This window comes from Nyctibius grandis, chromosome 1, assembly GCF_013368605.1.
Source record: "Nyctibius grandis isolate bNycGra1 chromosome 1, bNycGra1.pri, whole genome shotgun sequence".
NCBI classification, from domain to species: domain Eukaryota; kingdom Metazoa; phylum Chordata; class Aves; order Nyctibiiformes; family Nyctibiidae; genus Nyctibius; species Nyctibius grandis.
Window position 1 is genome coordinate 70113305 of NC_090658.1, and position 15169 is coordinate 70128473.

Here is a 15169-nt window from a genome sequence, read left to right on the forward strand (position 1 = left end):
TAGCATATTAGATAAGATTTATATTTCTGACCTGACATTAGGTAGTTAAGATTTATTCTTCTATATTAACTTTACTGAGCTTGCAAGCTATTCATTTACAGCATAGGGAATATATTTATGGCAGAAGCAAAGAAAGTTCACTACAAAGTAGTAAAATATGTTATTAGGAGTGTCCCGTAGACTGATGAAAATTGTGAATACCCTTGCAGCTGGCTCCCTTCTGGCTCTTTTTACCTTCTTTGTTATTTCAACTTTAAAACTTGAATTTGAAGTCAGTTTCGATGGTGAATAACTTAAAAGAGTCCAGATGATTCTAATATATCCGCATATGTATACATACATATATGCTGTGATTGAGAGGTGCAGGGAAGGGGATAACAAGTGACTTGAATTCTGTCTGCGTTCTGCTGGCAGTGACCCAGGCATAAGTAACATTGGACCTCACTCTCCTGCCAGTATAAATCAGGAGGGACTCCACTGAGGTATAAAGCGGGTGTGTGAGTGAGAGCTGAATCAGATCTAGAGCTTTCCTATATCCAAAGGTGTGGGCCCAGGCAATCCGTTAATGTCCTATTGACTTAAAGAGGAGAACGGCAGACTGTGATGGAAATCTGGAAGCACTTCAAGCCTCCATAGACAGAAAGTTGGAAAGTTAAAGGCCTCCTATTGAAATCAGTGACAAAACCTCCCATTAACTTCAATAGGAACAGAATCAGGCCCTAGAAATGGCTGGAAGCCAAAGAACTGGATGGCTCAAGGAACAGGTAATAGGAGCTGATGACTTTCACCAATAAATCACCAATGCAAACCTGGCCGTGCTTGGTTTAGACTCAAAATTGCTTTCATCTGATGTTTGTTTGAAACTGTACCCATTGTAAAACCTTCAAGAAGAACTGGCAGTCGTGATAGCTGTCTCAGCATGAGGCTGACTGCTGGACGGGGTGTGGTATCTCCTCCGTCCCCATGCCATCGGAGGGAGTCCATCTTAAAGAGATGCAAGAAGCACTGGCCTGCCTATAGAGAGAGCAGTGCTTGCGCTCTGCTGTTAACCAGAGGTTTTCTATTTCAGAAACTCTCAGACTAACTCTGTAAATCCACTTAGACTGGATATATTGGGGGAGGGGGTTATGGCTCCACAGCAAGCCAAGAGGAGTAGATATTTCCATTTGTAGACATTATTCAACTGCTGTCACAAGAGAGAATAGAGATGTGCAGAGCTTTGAGGAATTAAATGTGTCGGAGAAAGGGCTTGGCATAGGGAAAGTTAGAACCATCAGGCATTACGAAAGCTGGGAATTGCTTATAGAGTGCAGCAAGCAATGCTGCACATTGGTGTTTGACTGATGAACTCTGCTGCCCATCCCTTCTGTGAGACCGCGTCGCCCTGCAGCTGAGGAGGATGATTTTGTAAGTCATACTAAACTGAGGCCAGTGGCCCTGCCATCCGTTGTGGCACTTCCTGACAAAGTTGTGGGGAAATGCGAAACATTATGGAGGGGACTTTCCTCCTGCCCAATACTTTTGCAAATAATTAACTTTTTCCACTGGTCCCTGAAGGGTCTTGCTCTGCTGCTTGAAGAGCAGTAGACAAACTGGGTGAATATTTTGGTATCTGTGTTTGGTCAAACAGCCATAGCCATGTTTGATGTCAGCTGACACATTCAGAATTGTTCACCCCTTTCCAGACTCCAGCCTTCATATTCTTGTATTTGATAGATCTCAGGGCTACGTACTCTATTACAGCATGCAAAGTTCTCCAGCTCCCTCCTTACTTCTACCAGGCCATGTGACAAATGCTCCAAGGATTCACATCTCTATATATGCAAAGATTTGTAGCTTGTTTTTACAATCTGTCTTTGTAAGTCAAAGAAGATGTTCACTGTTTTGTTTCACCAAGAAACCTACTACTATCATCAAGTCATCACACCACAGCTCAGGGGCATCCGTTCTCTTTTCACCGTTTCTCCTCAAAACCCTGGGCTCAGAACTGTAAGTTGCAATAACTTGTGGCTTGGCATCAAAAGGGAAAAGTATGCCGAGGAGGAAACTGGCTTATAGGTACTAATAGGGGAATGAGAGAGAGAGAACACTAAGGGAGTCTTCCTTTGGGGTCACACTAAGGAAGAAAAGGAATTGATAGGGTGATAAGAACGTTTCAGAACATTATTTTTAAAATCCATTTTTTATACATTATCATATACCCTACGTTGTCACAGGTTAATTCTGGTGTGTCTGCTCTGATTCACTTCATTTGCCTGCTAGTTCTTGTTTCCAGTGGGCTTGGGTTGGACCCAGACATGGTATGGATAGTGAGGAGGACATAGACCATGCCTGTATTAAATCAGGCTAATGGAGCTGATTTAGGGTTCCTCTACCACTTGCCACTTCAGAAAATGCAGCGTTTTGGGTCTCTCTCTGTGCTTGCTTATTTAGCTAGTCTGATTTGATGTATAGCTTCACTCTGCAAATTATTTCAGTCACTACTTTGAGAAATAGTGCCCGAGTTCAATACGCGTAGAAAGAGAGGGAAGAGGGAAGCTTGACAACTGCAACTGAGCAGATGGCAAAGCAGGAGAAAGCTCACGAGCACACAGTGCTGGGCAGGGTGAATAAGTACAGCATGGGGAAAGCAGTAAAAGTATCCCTCCCACACTTTTAAGTGGCAAATCGCAGCTGTTCTCTTACAAATGACAGTGGAATAACCTCACACCCTTTACCATCACCTCGCAAAGAGAAGTGCAGATTGCATTGCTGCTCTTTTTCTTGGTGAGCGAGAACAAAAATCCCCCACCAACTATCGTGGTTTTTTAATAGCCTATATAAACATTTAGGCTGGATTCTGAGCACATGCAAATTTTATGCTGGCAGAGCTCTGTGAGTTATTTGCTTCCTGACACGAGTTGTAACTAGAAGCAAAATCAATCCCTTAACCTTTATGAGATGTTTATTTTGCCTAAACCAACTCCCATTAAAAACAATGCAGAGGCTCTAATTGAAAACTTCATGGTAGTCTGGCATGTGCCTTATGATCATGACATTTCTGTTCTCTGATAAAAAGGAGGAATATTAACACTCCCTGCTGTTCCCTCAGCACACGCACGATGCAGGTACACACATACACCCATACACATGGACATCCCCCTGGGAAATGTCAGCAGTAGTGCTGCTGGGTTGTCACGGGGACAAGGAAAGACTCGTCTCCTCTAGCACCACTGATTTCCGCTGCCCAGAGCCCAGCCTAAGGAACATCATTTTCCTCCTCATTAGCTGAATAAAATTTCCAGCCTAGTGATACATTTCATGTGAAAAGCAAGAAAGGTTTCACCTGTAACATAACCAAAAAGGGAAGGGTCCATGTAACTTTCTGGTATAGTTTTAAGCAAGCCAGACCCAACAGAAAGAGAAGACGGTCCCCTATCAAGCTTCCTGTGCAATTTTTTGGTTTTTAAATTTAGTGTTGGGTTTAACCTATATAAAACTAATGATTTTGCTTTCTGTGACCAAATAGACCATGAGAACAGTCAGAGTAATGAAGTTTTCAGACAAACCAAATGGCTTTGTGTGGCTTGAAACAAAACTTCTGTCTGTGGTTATCAGATCCTTTTTACCTGTATTTTAAGATAATTTCAAAGTGAAAGTACTTTAAGAATAAATTAAGACGTTTAATTCTTACTTGGGTCTATGTCAATTTGTCTGTATGTGAATGTATATGTACAGATATAGATATGAACACGTAGAGTAGAAGGGAGAGATGACTAAATATGTGATGTATGATTTAGAAATATGCTTTCCAACAAAATTGTGAATTTTGTCAATATTTTGTGAATGGTTTTAAACACCACCCTGCACTTTTGGTAAGTGCATGGTTTTCTAGCACCTTTGTCAAGTGTTATATATGCAGATGGTCAAAAAGGTGTTTTTAGCAGGTCATGGGGATAGGCTATGTAAAGGAGTTTTTCCAGCTGTAGGACTACAACTGTAGGCTTAGTGAGTTCCAGGGGACGAAGTACATAAGCCAGAGAAGGCTTATGTAGAGTCAGGGAGTATGAGATGGAAGATTCTTCTTCTGAATAAGCTCTCATATGCAGTACTTCAGTTTCTGTGGCTGGTCTCTCTTGGACAAAATACGTCTGTCTCCATTTAGCCCGCACCCGGGGCTAAACAATAACAGTTTTTCTCTCACCCAGTGTCCCTTCCCCAGCCGAGGAAGGGAACTGGGAAAAGGAGGGAGATTCGTGGGTTAAAGTTAAACTGATTTAATAAAATAAAGAAACCAAATCATTGATAATACAAAACACACAAAATTATACTTAGCTATAGAGTTGCAGCAAGTTGCTCCAGGAATACCAATCGTTAGGAAGGATGAAGAGGGAGGAGAGAAGAGAGGAGAGAGAGAAGAAGAAGAAGAAGAAGAAGAAGAAGAAGAAGAAGAAGAAGAAGAAGAAGAAGAAGAAGAAGAGAAGAAGAAGGAAAAAAAAAAAAACCTCACTCCTCCCCAGCAAGCTTTGCCTTTTGTAGTGAACTTGATGTTAATGATATAGAATATAGCTGTGGGCCAGCCTAGGTCAGCTGCCCTGGATTTAACTGCTAATGGCCTGATCACCATGGCTGGCCACAAACTGAAACAAAATCTAACAGAAACTTGCTTCTCTAAATTTTGTCCCATGAAACCAGGACAGCATCCAAGGTCTCCGCATACTCCCAGATGAAAAACACAGGCCCTTTTTGGTGCACACAGTCAGTCAGGGAATGAGGGTGGAAGGCTCAACCAGCGAGTTCCATAGATGAATAACTTATTTTTCAGCAAATTATGCAAGGCTTCAAAAATTATTATGGATTGACTTTTATAATGCTTGGTGGTCTTTTAGTGGTAGCTACAGTTAGAATCCTCCTTTTTTACATAACCAGTGAAGCATGGAAATGCAAGAAGAGACCCCTGTTTTGATTAATCTATTTTATCTGGACTCAGGTGTGATTTATACTGAGGAAGAAATGAACTTCTCTGCTCACTGGGTAGCTGGGAAATTATGACATTTCAGAAAGACGTGAATAGCAGCCTGTCCTTATCTCAAAAGGGTACAGTTTACAGTTTCCTTTGTGGCCAGCCAGATACTGGCAAATAGGAATAAGACCCCCCACTCTGGTCACTCCCCACCCAATGCTTCTAACCTCCATAAAGCTTGGGAAGACTTGTGTTCATAAGAGTATCCAGCCACAGTACACAGAAAAACTGTAAGAGAAAACCTATTTGAAACCTCCTCCGTAATTTTCACATCCATGGAGTGGCTGAGTCCACTTTGACCTCTAAGAGACCTCACAACAATAACATATGTCACCACTTGTTACATTATTTCCTGAAATATACTGAACTCAGAGTTAGTAATGTAACAGCTTACTTGTTCTAAGATATACATTTGAAAGAAGATGGAGGTTTAAATTGTCATTAGTATCTCAGTGAATTACTCAGATAAAAGAACATGGTACTAAGTAATGGAGGAGAATAAACATTCTCAAATCATGCTAATTTTATAGGTTGTTAGCAGAAATAAATGATGCCAACAGAGAAAGGGAAGTATTTTTGTCCACAATCTGTCCAGGGGAACCTGTTCCTCAAAATATCTTTGGTCTTTTCTTAGGAGATCATATATGACCTAAGCAGCCATGTGGATGTCCTCTTGATGACATTCACTCACAACTGAATCCTGCTGATAAATTGTTACACCACTGAAGCTTCCCCTCAAAGGGTAGCTTAAATAGCACATTTAAGTTGTTTCATTCCTAAAGGCAGGGCCTTGTCCAGGACATAGCACAAGTTATAAATTCTACACTCTAGTACAGAATTCTACTTTCACTTTTAATACACCCTCAACTCTGAAACTCGTTAATTGCTCACTCTTCATAAAACATAAACACAAAAGATGAATATGTGACTTCATTTTGGACTGCAAAACGGAAGCTGGTATTTTTTGCAAAATACCATATTTGTAATTTATCTACCTTTCCTGCCTTCAAGATCTTGTCTATTAGATTTTATTACATCTGTGGCTGTCGTGCCCAGCACAAGGAGGTCTCATCTTAGTTGATTATTTTCAGTTCTGTGTTATACTAAAACTTTCTGGAATCTTCATCCATCGCTGTGTATTTGCTAAATACATGCACTTAACATCTTCTGACTCTCATGTTAAATAAATATCCTTTGGTCCCACTCGATTCTATTTTGGAGGGGTAATTCTTCACTCGGCAGTGTAACATAAAGTAAAGTAAAACCAGCAAATCCTTATTCAGTGGTGTAGAAAAAAGTGAAATTAATTATGAACATTCTAGGAAAAGGAAACAAGGTTATGAAACACTTGCTGACACTGGTGTTTGTAATCTTCATGAATAAGCAACGCAATAACGCAGGGCAAGCGTGCGTGGGAGGCGCGCTCTGAAGAAACTGGCTGTTTTCCTCTCTCTGACCAGTTGAGCTGTTATGAATAAAAAATGTTGTTGCTAAAGAAACCTGTAATAAATCCTGTTGGGAGTATTACATGTGCTGATAACATACATAAACTTTGTAAACATATTAAAGTGTCAGGTTTTAGCAGCTCTGGTTCACGTAGATGTTTGTAAATGTTAGTCAAGAAATGCAATGAAAACCTCGTTCCACCAGCTGGTTGCTCCTAAGTTTCTGGTTCACACAAGAGCCTTCTCCTGTTCCTTCCCCTTGAAACAGAACCTCACTTTGTAGGGGAGATGAGGAAAAAAGGTCTCAAGCCTTACCTCTGCTGTAACTTCCCACCAAAACGCTGTCACCAGAGAAGCTGCGCACCTGGTGAGCTATTTGGAGAGAAGTGGGGTGGATGAGCTGGTGCTTGATAAAGGATTTATGCTATTCTGAACATCCCTGCTTTGTGTAGCAATACCCTCCACCGATGCCTCCGACAAAGTACAGTTGGCAACCCTGAGCGAGGCATATAAGTTGCCTTTCAGTAGGTGGAAAGAACTGGGAGCCTCCAAAAGGGACTGACAAAAACCAGGATGCTGAACGAGGGATTCTCAGCCTAGTCACAGGGAAATGCTGGGGTAAGAAACTGTCTCAACTCCTGTCTGTCCAGGGGGTTTAGGTGCCCTGGTGCTGCTACGCAGCCCTGCAATCCAATGTATTCCTTAATAAAAAAAAGGAGCACGCACTCTGCTCTATTGAAACACACTGAGAAGGAGGCACCAGCCTTGCTACTTTCAACGTATCCAAAAGTTTAGCAGCTAAAATATGCAACCAGGAGGTGGAAATCTAGGTTAAATTAATTCTTCTCTCTAGTGTGACTCTAGCCCGCGTTGATCTGCTCTTATAAAATGAATTTTTATCATTTGGATTTGCATGTAATCTGAGGTCATTTGCTTGCACCCGTTTTAGTTTGCACAGAAGAGGAAAGGGCTCAAGGGGGCCCATGTACGGGAGCAGTCGTGTGCATGACTATATTCCAGTGTCAGTAAGCGATCGCCTGCAGAGTCCTGTGCTCCCTGTGGAAGAACTTTGTATTGTTATTTTTATGATTTGTTATTATTTATTTATTGGCTTTTTTACCCAGGGTTTCTTTAAGTGAAAATCTCAAAGTCTCTGCAGAAAGAACCTGAGCTCCGAAGTCTCCCATGCCAGGTGGACACTCAATGTGAGTAAGCTGAAGTGTCATGTTAGAAACAACAAAACAGCTAAGAAATGCCTGTGCGTCAAGGGCGAGGTGGCAATTAAGCAGGGCTTGGAAGGTGAGGGACTCAGGTGTTTAAATCCTGCCCCAGATACACCTTAGGCACCTAAGTCCTGTTCTTGGATCCGAGCCTTGCTGTGTCTGCCCTCGCACTTTACAGGAAGCCGCAGGAATCACACATCGTTGCTATTCCAGCACCCATCAATGAGCTCCTGTTTTATTTTACAGTGCCCCGAAATCTGCTTTACCCTGCAGGAAATATCAAACGTCTGAAATCCCATCTAGGACCTTTCAAGTTTAAACGTGAAACGTGTCAGGGCATAAAACTGACACACAATAAGAAGCTTGAAAGGATAATGTTTATAGCAGCGTGCTACCAGAACTTGATGTAGACCTGTGGTTCGGGGTTTTACTTTAATTTGAAAGTATTACTATATGCATTCCTTCATGTTCTTCCCCCTAATTGCTCTGTTGTGTGGAGCCAAAGTATCGGTGCAAGGCTGGGGTGCTGCTTGGAGCAGGTGGGAGCTCGGTGCCGTCGCCGCAGCCAAAGGTGAGATTCCCCTTCACGGCTCCCCCGGTTCAGCTCTGGTCCCCATAGCTGAGTTCTTGCCTAGCGACACTGGAGGGAGATAAGTTTTGTGGCTTCTTTGCCTCAGCGGGTGCTATTTTAGATCACACAAGTAAATAACACTAACATTTTGAAATGCATGATCTATAGCTCATAATCTAGAAATCAAAACACACAAAAATGTTTATTAGTCAGCTATTGTATAACTGTAGTACAATTGTTCCTTCTTTTTAAGTAGTGTTGCTCATCGCACTGCTCACTGCTGACAACCAAAATAGGGTTAAAGTAATCATTAATAAAATCCTTTTAATTTTATTATGACAAAGCATCTAATAAGTAATTGTTCTGCCATTGCTAGAAACTCAGTTATTCAATTATTTATAAAAAAGTTGTAGCTCTTCTCTTTTTTGTTTTGAGAGCCATAACATGTTTTTCATGAATAAATATTCTCTGAATATTTTTATCTGCGGCGTTGTCTGTGGTAATAGCAGACAGACAGGCTTTTGTATAAAAACGTACATGGTTTCAGCTGCCTTTTGTCATCTGATAAGATTGCTTTGTTCTGAATTATTTTGGTAAAAAATTGGCAAAGTGATTTTGAGTAATTCAGACTCCAAAATTAGAAATGAGACAAAAATATTATTTTTTTTTATTAGCTTTATATCTCCTCCACCAGGCTTTCGCAACTTTTAATTTAGTTTCAAGAGCAAAACGGAAAATTTACTGTTGGGGAAAAAACTTCTTAAGAACCTCCATAGTTTTAATGGATGAGGTTTCCTAGTAGTCACTGTCTATAAATGATTGAACATGAAATGATAGACAGCTTACTAATGTTAGTGATAAACAGCAGTGGTCAAGCCAGCATACTAGCTTTATTAACCAGAAAGCAAAATGAGCACGCTAAGCAAGAGATAATGAGTAAGTTTGATTTTTAAGTCCTAGCTCAGATTTTATTAGGCATAACTTCCATTATCTTCAGTGAAAAATTTACAGCAAGAAGAAGCAGCAGACCAGGGATTTGCAAAGGGTTGATACACCAATAACAAAGCTTAAAAGAATAAATTAATCTGAGATAACTGTTGACTTCAGTTGGCTCAATAGGTGGAAGTAGTAAAATGGCTGTTCTTCTCATACGCTTAAGAAAGAGATTACCTCCCAAGCAGGCTATATATCATAGCTTTGAAAGGTACAGAGCATTGTTTTTTCCTATATAGAAGTCGTACATATCTGGATCATGCAATTTTGCAAGTACTCTAGCACAGGAATTCTTCCAAACTCAAAACGTTTCCTGAGGTCCTGCAGAAAAAGAGCCCTCTCCAGCTCCAGCGAAGTCCATGGGACTTTCTCCTCTGAAAGCAAAGGAGTGAGGTTTTAAGATCTAAAATCGTCTCTTTAGTAATAGCAATGTTTTATCCTGCCTGCAAAGAGAAATAGGACTTTTAATATACTTGCTGATATGCCATCCTACATCAATGGCTTTGAGAAGTTGTGGTAATATATGTATTTACAATTTAACATTAATTTTATGTAGTATAAGAAATGTCTTCAGCAGCTGAAAGAAACAAAATTTGAAATTACCACCCTTTCAGATGTCAGGTATGAAATGGGAACTGGTCTGTAATGTCCTTTAGTCTTTTGGGATAATAACACGTATCGTTCCACATGCAGCTGGTATACGTCAAGCACAGATCTACATGCACACAGCATTATAAAAAAAACAATGCAAGCAGGCTATCCCTATAATACTTCTAACGCTTTCAGCAATGGGTAGTGATTTTCTAATGTTTAATTATTTAAGATATCGCTACGAGGAAGTATGTTCGCAGTTTATGAAAATACGATGAAACAGTTCTCCGTCTGCTTTTGTTTCTAATGACTGCAATAGGAATCTTACAGTCTATTTCGAAACAAACAGGATCTCATCCAAAATTGAGAAATATTGTTTCATTGCAAAAAAAGATGCACTTGTCACCAGCAAAGTATTTACCCTGACAATACTAATATGAAGACATCAGAGAAAAAATTATCAGTGGCATACAAATAGTTTGAAAGAGAACTAACACTGAATAATTTAATCCCGCCCAAGGACAGATTCAGCTCACTTAATGGCTGCTTGCTTGGCTAACTTCTGCTTTAAATTATTGCACTCAGATATTAAATGATTTATTTTTTAAAAAATTGGTAACACCACCTATAATATGTATAGAATATGTAGCATTACCATCTGTGCCATGCCAACCCTAAACATACATGTAGATATCAGTAATATATATATTGATGGTGAACTATTAAACAAATTGCTTCCAAAATGCAGTGTTATTTTAACTAATAATGTAATTCCTCTTTTCATGTTGACATTTTACCTCCATGTAAATGATACCCTCCATGAGGGTATAAAAACCTGAATAATTTTACCAGTTTATGTTTTGTCATTTCTCTCCTGGTTTATTTTATATAGCTGTGTTTTCAAACGGGCTGTTACGCATCTGCTTAATTCTGAATTCGCAAGTAGTTACATGCAAACCAAGCCAGAGAGTTTTCAGGGTGCAGCCCTCCACTCGTGACTGTGACCAGAAGCAGATGCTGGAAGACCTGCAGTCCCGTGTCAACAGAGGAACCAACGGAGGAGTGACCGAAGGAACGAATGCCGGGTACCGCGAACGTGCTGTTTCAGCAAAAGGCAGGAGGCAATTGCCAACATCAGATACTGATGGGCTACCAATAATATACATCAAGGTAACTCTACATCCAAATTGCAATTCCACTAAGTCATATGGAGAGTTTTACTCCCAGATGTAGGAGTCATGGTACAAATGCAGAGTTTTCTATCACTTTGCTTATTCTAGCAATTTCCAAATTTAGTCCGTGGCTCACTTGTAGTCCGCAGGGTCATGGCAGATGGTCTGCCGGTCATTCACAGACTCATGGCAAATAATACTTCATTTCTGTCAGTTAAAAGGTCAATGCAAAAGGTGCACCACTGTCAGTACTGAGTTTTGAGGTTGGTGGTGGCCTGCAGAGCCAAAATATTTTGGAAATATTGACTTAATCCTACTTTTTTTCAAAGCAAACTGTAATCACTGGCAGACACATAGAATTTCTTCTTTATTGGTATGCTAGTCTATACTCAGCTGCATATTAATGTCTCTTGTAGGACCCAACAAGCAACTTAATTTGTTAATCTTAATTGCTCTTATCAGAATAAAAACACAAATCTCTGCTAATGATATGTTTGCTTTTGAACTGTTATTGATCTTGTGCTATGTCTAGTTATGGACCCGATCCTCTGTCTGCACTCCGTTGTTGACTTCAGAGGAGTTTTGCCTCTGCACAGCCATCTATGCTTTTACTACCGAGCATGAGAGAGAAATTTAGGATGCTCAAACTAGAAACTTAAGTAGGAGTTTGGGGAGTGAAAAGACTTTTCTCCTAGTAAAGAATACTTTGGCAACACGTACAAAATAAGTAATGCTTCAGGACCAGGTCCTTCTGATAGGGTAAAAGAACAAAGAAACCTCAATTTATAATGGCTGAGAGTCTGGCCCAGAATATCCTGAATTAGTCAGTTCAGGCTTCATTATTCCTTTATCTTAAAATGTGGGAGTCTACAATACAATACATAGAATGGGGGACTCAGATATTAGACAAAATGAAGTAATATGGGCTCACTGACTGCTTAATGGCGACTGGTTTGTACTGTGTTTAAAAATACGTAGTTATATTGAAATTTGAAAGCGCTTCCCTAGCAATGGGTTTAGGACTTATGCTTAAAGGATACTGGGCAAAAGAAACAGAAATCCAGAGAAAGTCTTCCAGGTAGTAGATGAATTTGACAGGTGTCTTCTTTATCCGCACACTCATTTTTTTCACGTTCCAATATTCACTAATAGCAATTCATAGGTTTTTAAAGCCAAAATGATCAGTGCAAGTGGTGAATGTAACCTCTCTTATAATAACTTTCATAAACACTCACGATCTAATTTTTGATTCACACCAGATAATGACTAGTTAAACCAAAGCACGTTTTACAACCAGCCCGATCTGAAGACCTCAGCCAGTGGACGATGTACACCATGTCCAGGTGAGGTGTTCTGATGGTTATTTGTCTTCACTGCTGAAATAATGAGACAGATTTCCATTCTCTTTCTAGCTGTTCTGCTGCGAATCAACTTAACTCTTGCTTTTTAAACAGAAAACTTTGAGCAAGTACTCCGTACCTTCTCCACATTGTACCAACCAGCTAATTATTTGCCGCCAACACTTGCTTCCACCTCTATTTCCCGAAAATTACGCTGCTGAGCTTAATTAAGACGCAGGTAGGACGGCGCTGGCTTGAGGATCTCACCGCACGCATACGCAGCAGCCCCGAGGCTGGCAAACCGCGGCTGCCCTGCGCCTACCCAGCACCGCCACCGGCCGGGGGCAGGAGGGCGATCTGCCTTCCCCCGCCAAAAGGGTGGTCCCAGGAGGGGGGCAGCGGCCGTGCCGTGCCGTGCCGTGCTGAGCGGAGCCGAGCACCTGCCAGCGGGGCTGCCCGCCACGGCAGAGGACAGCAGAGGTCGCCGCCGGCCCGGCTCTGGCCCGGCGCGGCGCGCACCAGGTGCCGGAGCAAGGACGGGCGGAGGGGGGCCCTCTCCCCGACCCTCGCCCTACGGGGGGGTCCTGCCCCCCTACCCCTGCTGTGCCCCCGACCCGGGGCTGAACCCCTCCGCCGCGCCCGTCGGGTGCCCCCACGGGGGTGGGCAGCCGCAGCTTGTGGGCCCGAGGCTGCCAGCCAGGGGTTAAAGGAGTGGGTGGGAAGTGATGGAGGCTGCGGAGTCCTCCCTTGCCAAGGATAATAAATCGGATGCCCTGACATGTTTTACTTAGCCCTTAGTGCTCCCTCGCTGCGCGGCCGTGGGGATGGGAGGGCTGGAGCCCCGGTCTCTCTCGTCCTCGGCTCCGCTTTAGGGGCACTTTAGGTGAATCAAACCTTGTGTGCAGGAGGCAAACCATACAAAGGAGGCTTTCAAGGGCTAGCCATGCCAATCAGGGGAAGGGAGCGAGCGCTGAATAAAAAAAAAAAAATAAAATAATAGTAACTCCTCCGTCCCCTCCCTGGGGAAGTAACTCGGTTACTTCTTGCTGATTAAATGCAGGCTGCCGTGTTTTATGACATTTCCTCGGTATCTGCAGCTGTCAGGGAAAGACGACAGGCATGAGCAGCCTCTCCGGGGTAGGTGCGCAGAAAATACCTCCCCTCCCTAGAAACGGCGACGGGTCCGATGCAGGCGGGATCGGGGGCACGTCCCGGCGCCTCCCGCTGCCGCATCCCACCGCCGTCGTCGGCTGCTTGCGGCGCGCCGGCGGGGCTCTGCCTGGCGGCCCTGCCCAGGGAGTCACCACGGACCCGGGTCCTCGGAACTCCCCGGTGATGGCGGCCACACCGGCCACTGCCGGAGCCCCGCGCCGGAGTCAGAGCCCGCCCGCCCTCCCGCCGCAGAGCCCCGCGACCTGGAGAGCACCTTCCCGAGGGGTGACTCGCTCCCGCCCCGCTCGTCTTCCTGCCCCGGTGCCGGGGGAGCTCTCCTCGCCTCCGGCCTCCCACATCGCCTCCTCCGGACGGCAGCTGCTGCCAGCACCCCAGCCTGCAGGGGTGCCCCGGCCCTCCCGGCTCCCTCCTGCCGCCACCCCGGACCCAGGCGACATTGGTCAGAGGCTGGCTAAGGTAGAAAAGACGAACTCCCTTCATCCCATGGGATTAAAAAAAAAACAAACCCACAAAATATCAGGGGCCACAGCCCCGGGGCAGTGCCGATGGATGACCCAGCGGCTTCCCGGACCGTGCCACCGGGGTGACTGGTGGCAAGTGGAGGCTGGAAGCCAACGGTCCGGGCAGCGCCACGACACCCCAGCCCCCCACCCCGCATCGCCGGGCGCCAGGCTTAACCTATAGCGATAATCTGTACTGCTGGTTCTTGGGGTGGGGGCTTCTCTCTCCGTCCTCTCCCAGGTCGCTAAACGGTGACCGGGGTGGAGAAAGGCGCCTACGGCATCGCAGCAAAAAGTTACCTGTCGTGTCATCGCGCTTTCCCTTTAGGAAGTGGAAAGAGATAAGAAAGGAGGTTCCCCTTTACCAGACATCAAAATATAGAGGAGCAGACGCAGGTTCTTCCCGGAGCGAGCTCTGCTCATCCCGGTGAGGTGAGAGAGAAGAGCAGAAAGAGATCAAAAATCGCCTTCATCCCTCCAACTCAATGAAACCGCCTTCAATTCCGCTCGGCCGCGCCGCGGGCGCGGGACTTGCTTCCCAGCGCACTCCCAAAGGCGCCCGGGGGCACAAGAACCCCCCGCACAGGTGAACAGCACAACGCGAGGAAGCAGAAGTTATCAAAGTATAAATCTCTTCGCACTTACTTCTTCCCTGTCGCCGTACCCTGGAGGCGTGCTGGCTGCCAATGTATTCCATAAAGTTCAAAGTGATAAAAAAACAAGAAATCAGTCGCAATTGCATAGTAACCCTTTGAGAGTTCCACTTCTCCTTTTCGTTCTTTTTTTCTTTCCTTCAAAAAGAAAAATAAACCGGGGTGGTAGGCGGCAAGAGATGAACACAGCAGCAGAAATACCTGCACTGAGATCCAAAGCTGGGCTTGGCCGGGTTGATGGCTTTTGCCGGGTTTTTTTTCCTTTTTTTTTTCTTCCTTTTTTTTTTTTTTTTTTTCCCTTCCCCTCCGCTTTTCCTATTGCACTTTCCAACCGTCCGCTCCGCTACCTGCCGCAAACCTCAGAGGGGAGTCAGCAGCGGAGAGGAGCCGAGCAGCCGCCGCCGGGGTCCATGCCGGGCCGGTGGCCGGCAGCATGTTGGGGGGGTGCCGGGGCGCGTGCGGCTGTGCGCGCCCGTGTGTGCGCCGGGCGGGCGAGGTGCCGACAG

The 15169-nt window shown here is 44.1% G+C and overlaps 1 protein-coding gene across 1 annotated transcript in view; it reads right to left on the reverse strand.

Annotated features, from left to right (window-relative positions):
- Positions 1-14928, reverse strand: part of RSPO3 (R-spondin 3) — a 63287-nt gene extending 48359 nt beyond the window's left edge. Inside the window, exon 1 of the mRNA XM_068407148.1 lies at positions 14656-14928. Within this exon, the coding sequence (XP_068263249.1) occupies positions 14656-14752 (97 nt within the window). The 5' untranslated portion in view covers positions 14753-14928. The remainder of the gene's footprint in view (positions 1-14655) is intronic.
- Between the last annotated feature and the right edge of the window lie 241 nt (positions 14929-15169).